This window comes from Engystomops pustulosus, chromosome 7 (genome assembly GCF_040894005.1).
Source record: "Engystomops pustulosus chromosome 7, aEngPut4.maternal, whole genome shotgun sequence".
NCBI lineage: Eukaryota > Metazoa > Chordata > Amphibia > Anura > Leptodactylidae > Engystomops > Engystomops pustulosus.
The window spans coordinates 54,022,969-54,038,162 of NC_092417.1; the positions used below are offsets into that span (position 1 = coordinate 54,022,969).

The 15,194-nt window shown below is 40.5% G+C and overlaps 1 protein-coding gene across 2 annotated transcripts in view; it reads right to left on the reverse strand.

Moving 5' to 3' along the window:
* Window positions 1–981: 981 nt before the first annotated feature.
* The window catches only part of TRMT61A (tRNA methyltransferase 61A), a 35,015-nt gene continuing 20,802 nt past the window's right edge, over window positions 982–15,194 (reverse strand). For both annotated transcript variants that reach the window (XM_072115953.1, XM_072115954.1), the window contains exon 4: window positions 982–1,509. In XM_072115953.1, coding sequence (XP_071972054.1) covers window positions 1,199–1,509 — 311 coding nt within the window. In that variant the 3' untranslated portion in view covers window positions 982–1,198. The remainder of the gene's footprint in view (window positions 1,510–15,194) is intronic.

The following is a 15,194-nucleotide window of genomic DNA, read 5'->3' on the forward strand; positions in this document are numbered from 1 at the left end:
GGAGAGACACTAAGTGAACAGCCTGCAGCTACAATAGAGAATGAAAAGCTACAATCCTCATAGTACTAAAGACTATGGTTCAGGACATTTCTCTGCGTTTCACAGGGAGAATCTATATCACGTAGCAAACATCCATCTGCATCACAACCCACTATACTGCAAGGAAGACTGGCGCTGTCTGCAGTGCAGCACATTGCAGCCTACAATAATGCAGCACAAACTGGTTAACCCCTTAACTGCCATATGGCTATATGCAACCTATATGCCCTGTGAAGAAAGGACATTTATACACATTATAAACAATAGTGACAGTGATCAACTTCAAACGCCTATATCTTCTGGACCCTGGACATCTAGAAACACAATTTTTGTTTCATATTAAACAGGATCTCCCCAGAATCTCCTCTTTAATAAAAACAATATGCATCCAAACACAATCCTTATATCATATTAAACAAGAGAGGATTCTCTTCTTTAATATGACACCAGAGTTGTGTTTCCATGTGTAAGGGTTCAGGAGATATAGGTGTTTGAAATGTGCCCCCCCCCCCTCAAGCTTTGGTAGCTGAACCTGGGAAAGGGTGGTGGAATACTGCTGTACATATTTATAGCATATTTTTGGTAAAAGTTACTACTTATTAAAAAAAAAAAAAAAAAACTAATTGGAAAAATGACAAAAAGATTTTTTTTACATTTGTAGTCAAAAAATACGCAATTAATGCTATCCCACCAAGTTAAAGTCTAACATGTGATGAAAAAAAAAAAACAAAAAGGAAAAAATATTGTTATAATATGAAAAGCTTTTCCAGAGATATTATCATTTAAAGAGAGAGGAAAACAGAACAGTCTAAAATTAACCTGGACATTCAGGCACCAATAACCATTGGTCACATAGGGGTTAATACAGTAAACGCTCGGGAAGGATTAGTATAATCTTCTATGGGTTTATCCCACAGTTACAATCAAACTCTGACAAGAAAATAAAAAAAAGATTTTTATTCACTTATACGCTCTGAAAAAATGAATACTGAAGAGAGCCTGTGTCCTGTGGCCCTGGCAGAGAGAAACTGAGCGTCTCTGCCATATACAAGTCAAAGTGCTGTTTACACTATTGCATTCTTCTGTCCGTGTGTCTATATATGGAGCTTTCTAATGATACATGTTCAGTACACATTAATTTCATTCATGCAGAATATTCTTAAAATAAACTCTTGGTGGCAAAGGTCAGGTACCCGGTGTGACCCACACTTTCCTTTGGAGAAATGCCGCTTTTAAACACTGCACTGCTTGGCTGGGATGCAGGGATTTGCTTTGCTGTATCACCGCTCTCAGAACTTCCTTCATCTGTGGCTTTTCCGAAATCTGGGATTTGCATAGTGACTGTTCGTACATCATATATTCGGAGGAGAATTTCCAGGGTGTTGATCTCTGTAAATCCATGTTCTTCCAAGGCCAGACATGTCCTCTGCACTTGCTCAATGCAGGGAGAAAAGGAGCAGATTCTTCCACCTATAACACAAAATATAGGATTAAAAAGGGAAATTATAGACGTGATCAAAGCTTTCGATTGTTAGGAGGGTCCCTTCACCTTAAAGACAAACTACCATCAAAATCCATCATGATAAACCAAGGACACTTTCTCATAGATCCAGGCACGTGACTGTGAAAATTGTCTTATATTTGTTATCAAACTTCCTACTAAAATCAACTTTAGCCGTATGGCCTCTGGGGGAGGGGGGAGGTTTCCCCTCAGTGAAGTCTCCACTCCACCTGAACTTCCTGCTGCCTCTAGAGGGGAAACATGTTCTGCTCATTGTAGCATCCGGTGACACTACACTAATGGGCTCCTCATTAGCATAATTGTAAGGGTTGATTTTAGAAGGAAGAAGGCCATGGATAAATAAAACCACAGTCACACTGCCTGGATCTATCAGTAAGTGTCCCTGGTTTATCATGTTGGATTTTGATGGTAGATTTCCTTAAAGATGTTTTAGATAATTAATCCTTGTCACAAGGGACCCAACCTTGGCTAGAAACACTCAGTGTTCTTTAGTTGTATAATGAAGAATAAAGAATCTGAGGAATGTGGGAACACTTTTCGCTCCAAGCCATATACGTCGTATATAAATTGTAATTGTACTCAAGTTGTAGACATAGGCTGAAAATAGTAACCTGAAATAGTAAAATCTTGGATACCCCAGAAAAACTTAAAGGGGTATTCCAGGAATCAACATTATTCATATACAAATGGGTCCTTAAAATATAAGCTAATATGTAAGTAGTTGTTATTTAAAATTTTGCTCCCCTTAGCAGATAATGCCAATGCTAATGTTTTGCCAATGCTAATGTTTTGTGGTCATACACTCTAATGAAGAATTAAAATGCTACTGGCCCTGTAATCAGTCAGTTGATTTTTTCCGTGTGGTGCAGACACAGGACAGAAGATTTGTGACAGAAGTATGGCAAGAGTGGACAGGGAGAGAAAGCGCTAATAGTGTCACACCTTTAGGGATGAAGATGGGATAGTGGTGGATATTACGCTCACCGTGTGTTGTTGTGCTAAAATAGGCACAACACTATGAGATAACGTTAATCACAGATGGTTCTGGTGCCGCCTCCTGGTGGATGAGCTCCTGTGTGGTGTAGCCGCACTACTCAGGATATTCTTGACAGTAGTATTAGAATTGTGATCCAGTAAAGTGGCGCACTCGAAGTAGGATTATAAAATGGAATTTAATAAGTCTAAAAACACAACGCGTTTCGGGATTGGAATAACCCCTTTATCAAGTGACAAAGACTAAGAAAGGTGATGATACATAGAAACAAGTAAGGAAGGGGGGGTGGTGAGACGTATAAAAGAGCAAATTCAGTTAGTATTTTCTAACAGTACGGTTCCTAGGTATGTAAGAGAGGTACAATCTATAAGATGAACAGAATGGATATATGTACACAAATATAAATAGAGTATCCAGATAAAATGTAGAGTTACCAGATCATACTCATAGATGTCAGAAAGTATATATACACATATGTATAAAAATATATATATATACACACATATATATATATATATATATATATATATATATATATATATATAAGCATATAAGTCGGGAATAGAAACAAATGTGCATGAATAAATAGAATTGAGTACATAAAAACAAATGCGCATGAGTAAATAGAGTTGAGTACATACAGGTATTGGATATCCATATTATAGGGGGATAGCCGGCTATAGGGGATAATAATGGGCTTACCTATAGCGGAGGACGGATTCGGATGCTCCGGTCTCTTGGGAAATGTGGCGGGATGTGCCAGCATATATCTAATTCTAACGGGGAGCAGCTCGCGACACAATTTGTTGTGCGCATGCGCAGAACTTCATGGTAACCAACAATATGTCAGCCGGGGAGATGGCGACCGGCGGTTGTACACATGCGTGTAGAAGGTCTTGCGCAAATGGACAGGTGTGATTTAACAAGTGATTATTTGCTTCTGGTAGCGGGGACAGATGTTGGTGATTATTGTATATCATTAGGAGAGTTATTTAAAATTGTTAAAATTAAAAGCACAGGTTAAATGGGCTATGAATACTTAGTAACTTCAAATAAACTGATTGGGTGTACCTCTTTTGGAAGTATAATAATAACAATGATTGCCTGATTAATTGACTAATTAGTTAATTGCATATAAGTTGCATACAGTATAGATTTATTGAACAAAGGAAGGAATGCCTAAATATATATATAAATGGATGAAAAAAATAATAATAATAAATGAGAAATTAATTTAAAAATAGGATGAATTAATTAGGTACCGTTAGAGATAATTATTAGGTAAGGTAGAGATTTATTCAAAATTGGTTAGATGTACTGGTATATGAACGGATGGGTGCACTACATAACTGAGAAGAAGTTTTAATAGTGCTCAGGGTCAATGGTACCTTAGTTACTGAAATATTAAAAATTAGTACTTTCCAGGGTTTCATTCAGTCCGTTGGGGACTAGACTGTTCATTTTATAGATCCAGTACATTTCTCTTTGGGAGAGGTTATTATATCTACTATTACCAGGTGGAACCTGTTCAATGGGGGTAACAGTAAAGGATGAAAAATCATCCTGATAATATAAGTGCCCATGTCTAGAGACACTGTGTTTCAGGAATCCATTCATGACATTACTACGATGTTTGTTTATCCTTGCGTTCAGTTGTTGGATCGTACGTCCAATGTATTGCAGTCCACAAGAGCATTCAAGCATGTAGATTACAAAAGTGGACGTACAATTTAAAAAGGACTTGATGTTAAACACTTCATTTGTAGTGTTGCATTTGAAATGTTTAGCCCTATGGTTAATACTCAGACAACATTTACAGCTGGGTTGGCCGCATTTAAAGCTTCCAGTAGATTTGGGGAGAAGAAGGTTTTTGTATCTCTGGTATTCCGGAGTTTGCTCGGAGCCAGTATATTTTTTAGAGTCTGGGACCTTCTGTACGTTATACTGGGTCTGGTGGAGAGTAGAGGTTTTAAGTAAGGGTCATCCAATAAAATGGGCCAATGTTTCTCGAAAATTTTTCTTAAGTGTAAATGGTTATCGTTGTAGGTGGTGATGAAGTTCATCCTGCGGTTCTTGTGTAGTGTTTGGTCGGATGGTGGCTTTGGTCGGGGGGTGAGGCAGTCACTTTGTGACAGTTGTTCTGCCCTTTTGTAGGCCGATGAGACTATTTTGTCAGGGAATTTTTAGTCCCTAAACCTTTCTATAAGGATTTTGCTTTGAGCTTGAAAACTCTTGGTCTCAGAGCAATTTTTCCTTATCCGTCTAAATTGACTGAACGGAATGTTTTTCTTCCATTTATGATGGTGTGAGCTGTTAAAATGTAGAAAACTATTACTATCGACCTTCTTAAAGAAGGTCTCTGTAGGAACTATATTGTCTTTTATTTGTAGATGTAAATCAAGAAATTCAATTTCCGTTTTAGATATAGATTGTGTGAATGTAAGACCCCAGTGGTTCTGATTGATAGTAGCTACGAAGGTTTTTAAATCTTTTTCTGTGCCTTTCCAAATCAGCAAGAGGTCGTCTATATATCTCTTATAGTAAACGATGTTGTCATACCATTTTGAGTTGTTCAGGATGAATTCAGACTCAAATTCACCCATATACAATTTGGCAAAACTTGGGGCAAATTTAGTGCCCATTGCTGTACCTCTCGTCTGTTTGTATATTTTATTTTGGAAGCTGAAGATGTTATGAGTGAGAATGAAGCGTATTGCTTCAAGTATGAAAATTCTTTGTTTGCTAGGCATAGTACTGTGTCTTTCGAGATGCTGGTTGATCCTAAATAGGCCCTCTTGGTGTGGAATGTTGGAATAAAAGGGCAGACACGTCGAGAGTGACCCACCAGTAGGACGGTTCCCAAGTGATTTTTGAGGCTCACAAGGACACTGGTGGAGTCTCGTAGGTAGGAAGGTAATTTTTGTACGTATCCTTGCAGATGCACGTCTATATAATGTGACAGGTTGCAAGTCAAGGAGGAGATGCCCGAGATAATGGGACGTCTGGGTGGGTTTTGTTGGTTCTTATGGATTTTGGGTAAGTAGTAAAAAATTGGGGTGGAGGGTGAGTCAATCCAAATGTATTCTTTTTCTGATTTAGTAATGATATTATTTAGGAGGGCGTTATTCAGTATTGTTTTTAGTTCGTTTGTGTGAAGTTGAATGGGGTTGTCAGGGAGGACTTGGTAATAGTTGGTGTCAGATAGAATGTTTTGCGCTTCTCTAATATAGGCTGCCCTATCTTGAATGACGATGCCTCCTCCTTTATCCGCACTACGGATCACGATGGTATTGTTTTTCATTAGGCTTTTCATTGCTATTCTTTCTTTTCGTGTTAAATTGTGTGAAGGTCGGGTTGTTGAGTTGATTTCCCGTAGTTCTTTTTCAATTAGGGAAACAAATGTTTGGATATGATTTCCTCTATGGTGTAGAGGATAGAAAGTGGATTTGGGTTTGAGTCCGCTGGGAATTATTGTAGGGGTATCTGGGGTAGCGGGGGGTTCTGTTGTTAGAGAGGATTCGTCCTCATCTGCATTAGAGAATGCAGTTATGTGGGGATCGTTTATGGACGGGGGGGGGGGTTGTATTGTTTTTCATATTAGTTTTTGGGAGACTGAAATGTCTTGCAAGGGTGAGCTTCCTGGTGAAAGTGTGGAGGTCGTGGAATAATTGGAAATCATCAAATTTTACAGTCGGGCAGTAGGATAGACCTTTGTTCAGGAGACTAGTTTCAGCTTCATTGAGATCGTATTCTGAAAGATTGAAAATTTTTATCTCAGTTTTTTGGTTTTTTGTTGTGGTGCTGGGGCATTTTGAGGGTCTCTTTCTTTTGCCTCCCCTGGTGCCTCGTCTAAATTTTTTCTTTTTTGATTTTTGTATTGGCCCCTTTGAAAAAAATAGTGGTGCGGTGTTATTGGTGTGTTTGTATTTAAATTTGAAGTAGAGGAGGCGTTAGACGTATGTTTTAATGTTGTTGTGGTGTATGGGTTATCTAGGGTGGATTCATGTGTCGCCAGTGGTGGACTAGAGGGGGGAGGGGACTGAGCATGGTCCGTCTGGGACGAGGCAGGGGAGTTGTGGACTGTGATCAATGATAAGTTTAACGGACTAGTCGGTTTTGTGGACCTCGATAGGGGATGGTTTCTCTTTCCGCTATTCCAATCCCGAAACGCGTTGTGTTTTTAGACTTATTAAATTCCATTTTATAATCCTACTTCGAGTGCGCCACTATACTGGATCACAATTCTAATGCTACTGACAGGACAGAAGATGGCCGCTGGTCACCTGTCCTGCACCTGCCTAGGCAGGTAATGTGATCATCACCAAGTTTGGCTGTAGTCTGTTGGTTGCAGTGCATCCAGTATGGCCAGTGTAGTGGTGATAGCAGTTACACATCATTACTGTGGTAACAGAGCAAGAAAACCTTTTAGATCATCACTGGGAGCAGAGCATAAGAGGGAGTTACTGAGAACTAAAGGATCATGGGACTTGTAGCTTCCAGTGGCGGCCATCTTGGTGATTACTCTGCATACTTTACAGAGGCCATAAACGCCAGAGACCAAAAGAGCAAACTAATAACATTGAGTTTTATTATATTAATTTATTTATAGCATCATGGGGTTTTATATCAGACGTTTATATTCCCGGAATACCCCTTTAAGTAAAAACTGATGCTTGTAAATCGTGAAATACTTCCAGGTATGGAAAAAAAAGTCACAACACTTAAAATGGAGAAACCATACTGTAACTACCGTATATACTCGAGTATAAGCCGACCCGAGTATAAGCCGAAACCCCTAATTTCAACACAAAAAACTGGGAAAACCTATTGACTCGAGTATAAGCCGAGGGTGGGAAATGCATTGGTTACAGCCTCCCAGTATATAGTCTGCCATCCCCTGTAGCATACAGCCTGCCCAACCCCTGTAGCATACAGCCTGCCCAGCCCCTGTAGTAGGAAAAAAAAATAACACTGTACTCATCTTTCCGACGTCCCCCATAGGTACTCTTCTGTCTCAGACAGAAGAGGACCTACAGGTGATGTCAGAAAGGTGAGTTTTGACTTAATTTTTTTAGTTGACTCGAGTATAAGCCGAGTAAGGGTTTTTGAGCACAAATTTTGTATTGAAAAACTAGGCTTATACTCGAGTATATAAGGTAATTTGAAAAGCATAAAGCAATGTTCAGTAAAGGAATTTTTCCATGTTTCTGATATTAATGAGCTACCCATTGTGTAGGTGAATAATATCAGATTGGTGGGGATCTGACATTCTAGACACCCACCAATAACAGGTCACAGGAACTGGAATGAACTGAAAGCATAGAGCAGGACAGCTGTGTCATGGCCAGATGGTGTAACGGAGCTGCAATGGCACGGGTTGGCCACTATAAGAAACTGGAGGGTGGGTAATCAATATTACAAACATGGAAAAACCTTTTAAAGAATATACTATATAAATATTTACTCCAAGATAGCAAAGTTTGACTGGAATTTCATCTTTAAAATGAACAAAATCCGCTCTGCTTTGTCGCGGCACGTCCTGTAAATAGAACTGCGAGTGCGGCTTGATTAGTTTTCTCGGGCAGCAGCGCTATAAATCTGCGGTTCAGACATCTATTACTAGAGAATAATTAGAATCCTATACAGAACAAACCAAGAGAAGAATAATTCAGCAGCCGAGCAGATGTGAGAAGCAAAGCTTAGGAGAAAATTGTAATTCTATGCATCACTTCTTTCTTCATAAATATGGAGGCATCTAATCACTAGTCCTCATCCATAGACATCTACAGTATAATAAAGGAGGGGGAAAGGGCAACTTGGCTTACATTTCTATAATTCCAAGCTTATTGTATTCATCAAATTATGGAATTCGCATTAAAATCACTCCAAATCATTATATATGGGACTTGTCCTGCCCTGGTGATATACCACGGGGCAATGTAAAGTAAAGGTTAAACAGTAGTGGTCAGGGCTGGGGGGGGGGGGGGGGGGGCAGTAATCTTACAATTTGTATATATCAAGCTTGAGGCCAAATGTTCTCTACTGAACCAATGAGATCATAAAATGGCGCTGCCTTATGGTATATACCCAGATGCCTGTGAACAGGCAATAGAGGACCACCCCTTTATTTGCAATGTTTTCTGTCTGGCTCTGTAAGGAGCCCATAAAGGGATGGACTTGTCCATTTTGGTTAGCGGAAGCTTCAGATCAAAGTCTAATCCCAAGATTTGTAGCGGAGTTATTCAAGGAAGTTATTGGTTTAGAACATCACAGCTTTGTTCTCCTGTGAAAAACACTTCAAGTACAAAACCTTACATATGTGTGTTGACCTAGATGGAGTTATTAGACAAAAGGAGGAAGAAAAATAGATGAAAACATCCTTATTCTTGAAACAGCACCTCACCAGTGCCTCGTATTGCAGCTCAAATCTGCTGATCCTAAGGCCCCCTGCACAAAAATGTGCTGGGTTCCTGGAAACAAACTCCCATAAACTGAGAACAGTGCAGCGGACAGTGCTGTGAATTATGATGCAAGGACTCCCTGTCTGCCGACCACAAGCAGCACTGACAAACTGTTACAGTACCTGCGCTGCTATCCATCAGATTTGACCAGCAAAGGTCTGTTTCCTTGGGACCAAGCATGTTCGTGTGCAGGGGATCTGCGGTTTAGGACCCATTGAAATGGCTGTATGCAAGATGGGTAACATGCGTGTCTATTGCTTTACTGAGTCTAATGTGATAACAGTTTTATGGCACAATTCATGCAAGAATTACAGCATTTAGCTCAATAACGCCACTATTGTTTTTCTAATCCTGCACAATCCCTTTAGTTTATTCTGGTGACTTAGTACAATCTAGTCAGAAGGGCACTGTTTTTTTTATCTCTTCCAAAAAGCAGTGCTCCACTTGTCTAGAAGTCTCTGTGGTATTGAAAGGTACTGTATATACTCGAGTATAAGCCGAGTTTTTCCCCAACTCTAACTCAGCTTATTCTCGAGTTTATTTAAAAAAAAGTGTACTCACCTTCCAACGCTCCCCCGGGAGGTCCTCTTCTGTCCATCGATGCTCCGGCTCAGTCGCTCGAGCTGTGACGCATTCTAGTGTGTGCGTCTCCATCGGAACACACTATGAGGTCTGTATACTGGGGGGCAGGGGGCTGCAGGCTGTAGACAACATATTCGGGGCAGGGGCTGCAGGCTGTATACTGGAGGGCAGGGGGCTGCAGGCTGTAGACAACATATTCGGGCCAGGGGCTGCAGACTGTATACTGGGGGCAGGCTGGGACCAATGCATTTCCTACCTTATACTCGAGTCAATAGTTTTTTCCACTTTTTTGTGGTACCATGGCTTATACTCAGGTGGGTTTATACTTGAGTATATACAGTAGCCCCATTCACTTCAATGCAGCAGAGTAGCAATACTCAACCAGTAGAAAGCGGACATGTTATTTTTAATTCTAGGACAGCCCTTGTACAAGCATGGAACAGAATATTTTGCTTCAAGTGGCTTTCCTTTAAGAATCACTGCTTATTGCTAGAAACACATTTTTTAGAGTAGGAGGTGGAAGGGTCAATGGTTAGAACATGTAAAAATTCTACTGAATTCTGAAGGAGATGGGGGTCCCCACCAGCCGCTGTATGAATAAAGCCCACACTGCAATCCATTTACAAAAAAAGAACTGAAAACAAAAAGTGTCTAGCACCAGAAGATGCAGCCTGTGTAGCACAGGGTCTCGGGGTTCCCAGCAGACGCCCTACAGACGGATAGCCGTTAGCCGCTATATGCAGTGTAGGAAACGTCGGATTCATTCAAATGTCAAAAGTACAATGGGTTCTTTGTCCCAAAGGAAATTCAAGCGTGCCTGGATAATAATTCCAGTGGATGGGATTCACCCTTAGACCACAGACATGGAAGCATGCTTGTATCCAGCTTATGCTGCAGATGACGCTGTATTGTCACCCGCATTTATTATACAAGCCACAAAGCTCAGCAGGATTCCAGCCCCGTACCTGTCATACAGATATATACACTGCATAGCAAGCATTTCTGCACTAGGTAAACGTGATTGATTTTAACTAGAGATGAGCGAGCACTAAAATGCTCGGGTGCTCGTTATTCGAGACGAACTTTTCCTGATGCTCGAGTGCTCGTCTCGAATAACGAGCCCCATTGAAGTCAATGGGAGACTCGAGCATTTTTCAAAGGGACCATGGTTCGGGAATAAAATGTGTTAATTGAAAAAGTATGTCTTCTGATAAGTTAGCAGATGTATGCAAACATCTGCAATCTATTCTTCACTGTTCCGCGCGTATATTATCTCCCGACAAGTTAGCAGATGTGAAGAACAGTGAAGAATAGAATAAAAACAGTGAACACAAGATCATTTAAGTGAAAAACACAGTGAAGAATAGATTGCAGATGTTCAGCACATCTGCTTACTTGTCGGGAGATACGCTGTCCCGGGATCCGCTGCTCTTCTTCCACTGAAGTCTGCCCGATGTCTCCGTGCCGCTGCCCGATGTCTCCGTGCCCCGATGTCTCCGTGCCCCGATGTCTCCGTGCCCCGATGTCTCCGTGCCGCTCCCCGATGTCTCCGTGCCGCTCCCCGATGTCTCCGTGCCGCTCCCCGATGTCTCCGTGCCGCTCCCCGATGTCTCCGTGCCGCTCCCCGATGTCTCCGTGCCGCTCCCCGATGTCTCCGTGCCGCTCCCCGATGTCTCCGTGCCGCTCCCCGATGTCTCCGTGCCGCTCCCCGATGTCTCCGTGCCGCTGCCCGATGTCTCCGTGCCGCTGCCCGATGTCTCCGTGCCGCTGCCCGATGTCTCCGTGCCGCTGCCCGATGTCTCCGTGCCGCTGCCCGATGTCTCCGTGCCGCTGCCCGATGTCTCTGTGCTGCTCACCGTGTTCTTCAATGTGTTCTTCACACATATATATTGTTCTTCACATGCTATTTTGTTCGCACCGTTCCGCGCGTATCTCCCGACAAGTAAGCAGATGTGCCGAACATCTGTAATCTATTCTTCACTGTGTTCTTTACTGTGTTTTTCACTTAAATGATCCTGTGTTCACTGTGTTCACTGTTTTTATTCTATTCTTCATTGTTCTTCACTGTGTTTTTTTAATTAAATGCTCGATCTCGAGCAGGGGAAATACTCGTCCGAGCAACGAGCCGTTTCGAGTACCTTAATACTCGAACGAGCATCAAGCTCGGACGAGTATACTCGCTCATCTCTAATTTTAACCCATCAGGCGACCCCAGTGACCTATAGTGATAAAGCAAGTTAATGACCAGCACCAAAGGAGCACTTTGGTTCAATGGTTCTTAAACAGCGTTACCCATCATGAGGAATGCACCTATAATGTACACCAGTATAGTGGACATAAAGGAATGTTTAAAATTTAACTATTTTAAAGATACTTTAAAAAAAAAAAAATCTCTAAATAATTAGAGGATAACTAGCATAATTATAAATTTAACAAGGCTGTTAGCGATGCAGATCCCACATACACTGAATAAAGCTTTGGTGGACATTGTAAATAAACTACACAGATAGATCCCTCCGTCCATTTTTTGTCCGTACGTCGTGCTATTTTTGGAGTCAAAGGTGAAGCTGTGACTACAGATGTATCTCAACCTAATGGAAGCAACATTAAAAGGAAAATAAATACGAACACAGATTTCCATGGGAACCGACGACTGCAGAATATTCATATCAAAATCATGACCTTTTCCAAAACCAGTAACTCTTTAGTTGCTGCGACCAAATAACATTGTAGAGGATGACTGGCCTGAGGGTCACTGTCAAGAATTATCAGTCAGTCTAAAATATAGGATTCTGCTGACAGCTCAGGGATTTGGAACAGTCAAGCAACTATCACTCTGAGATGACAGGTCATTTTGGGAAGAGATGCCGAGAAGAAGCCGAGGGAACTTGCAATGAATTTTTATAGTTTGCCGTACCACCGCCTGCCAGGTACAGATACACAGAGTATTCTCAGCAGCTGCCAAACATTGAGCCTCAGCCCAGCGCCTGTCATGTATTCATCCTGCTGGTGTTTTATACATGTAGCGCTCTGTGTAATAGAGGGGACGTAACGAATCACCATCTATACCTGTCCCCGCTCCAAGATGCCTGCTGAGCATGTACCTCAGAAAGCAGCGCAAGTGGTAAAAGTGGAAGATTAACCTTTCATTTTCACAGCATAGAAAAGGATTCAACGTCCCAGGAAATATTGAAGCGATGGCAAGGTGAATAACACCTGTCTCCACCACCGAAAGCACCTGTAAGGCTAGAAAAAAAACTTGAAAGAATTCTGCAATCTATTGAGATGATTATACCCTTTCATCTGGTATTTTTTAACCAGACAGAAATATGAGTACAGGCAGTTCCTGGGTTAAGTACAAGATAGCTTCTTTAGGTTTGCACTTAAGTTGAATTTGTAAGTCGGAACTGTATATTTTATCATCGTAGCTCCAGACAAAAAATTTTTTTGCCCTAGTGACAATTGAAATTTTATTGATAATTCTTGTTCCCATAAAAGCAGGAATTTTCTTTAAAAACCATTACAGACACCTTACAGCTGATCATTGCAGCCTGGGACTATAGTAATGCATCCAGAGAGCTTCACTAGAGGGCATAGAGGTCTGTTTATACTCTACATATACAGTAATATGGTATCGTTTAGGTAACTGGCGCATACCATCCAATACATTTTGCACATTCCAGAGACATCTGTGTGCCAAAAATGTCAATATAGGAGCTGCATTAGATTCATGCATCAGATGTCAACAGCTAAATGGCTTCACACATCTTTTTTTATTATCTGCTCCAGGGTAGAACTACCTATCTGGAAGTTCAGTGCCAAATTAGCATAGTATTAAAATATAATTAAAAAAAAAAGGCTCTCTACGTGTGAAACTGGTAGTCCATTTGTTTTCACAAATTGTGAACCAAACATACCTTGATAATGCTGTAGCTACACCGATGCAGAAACATATCTTGTTTATCCCCTGATCTGCATGGTTTTGCTCAAAAAACAATTATAAAATTCAGGACCTCGGAAAAAGGTGGCTGCCATTCATAAACACATTATACCGAGCTTCTAGAACGGTCTAGACAGGACTAATAAACCTGAGCTGGATGACTCATATACAGCAGTTGGGGAATGGTGCAGTGATTGATTACTTCTGCCTGTTATGGACAACACAGTGATTACATCATTCTCTGGTGCAGTGAATAACTAATATAAGAGGAAAAGTGCCCAGCCAGGCAAAGGAGCTACAGAGCCTCATTATCATAATTTTATAATAGTTTTTTTCAGCCAAACCACTCAGTTCAGGGTTTGAATAAGATATGTTTCTGCATCAATGGAGCTACAGAATTCTCAAGGTATGTTTGGTTCATAATGCATAAAATCAAATGGTAGATTTCCTTAAAGATAATATTCTATTATAACCTGCTTGAGTCACATGAGATTTTATTATTAGGGGGCAAAAAGGGGAAAAGGTTTCATGTGTGGCATTTTCCCAGTTCAGTTTTCTGGAAATAAGATAAAACAATTATCCAGGTTATATTCCACTGACTGGACTCACTGCAAAATGTATAAAGTTGACACATATAAATGTATATTATAACATTTATACCCTCCCTAATTCGTAATAAAGGGGTATTCTTACAAGAGGTGGGGAGAGATGTATGTGGTTCTTTTAGTCTTTGCATACATTATATTGATAGAATACCTTCCTTAAAAATAATGTAAAAAAATGAATGACATCATAACAGCCAAAATAAAAGCAACCTCACTTTTAAACATTATTCAAGAGATTTGTTGCTCCTCGCTATGTTTGCCATCATTTTCCTAAAGATATACCGTAATTTATTTAGCATTTCCAAAATGCTGCAAATAATAATACACCATGAACAATACAGCCTGGCATTTTTCTTAAAATTGCGGTGCAGATATCATCTTCAATGGAAGAAAAAAAAAATAGAGTAGTACAATTTTACAAGAATGAGCTTAAAAAGGGGTTGTACCATAACTGCAAGATAATTGCAAAAGACAAGTATCCAGAGCACGAAACCTCAAAGGGATCAAGTTAACTGGGGTTTTTCTTTATTAGTTAAAAAGAACATGCAGCATAGATATACAGGTAAATGATCAACGCGTTTCAACGTGTTCCCCTGCTGAACATCCGTGTGCGAGTGCTGCTTCATAGCAAGTGGAACAAAAATAAAGTGATAAATGAACGTTGGCTGTAGCCATGGACAACAGGTTAAAAGGATAAGAAGGTGAAGCATATGCTCGCAGCGCGAAGATCCTACAGTTTGCTTATCCTACTAACATGCTTAATCCCACACACAGACACATTCAGCAAAGGGACTTCACAGTCTATAAAAGAATCGTATTTACCAGCCAATATTTTATCAATTTAAGTCGAAATTTTAGCAACTCTGAAAATGTTTTACGGAAGGAACACAGCTAACTGTCCATTCCACGAAACAAGAGTCATCTACTGAACTTATTCACATGCACCACTTAACTGCTTAACTGAAAACCACCATCTATATTCATAAATCTTTATGGCTTCAGAGCTGAACTCCCCCAAGGGTTGATCACTGGATCATTGCCGCTAAAGAAA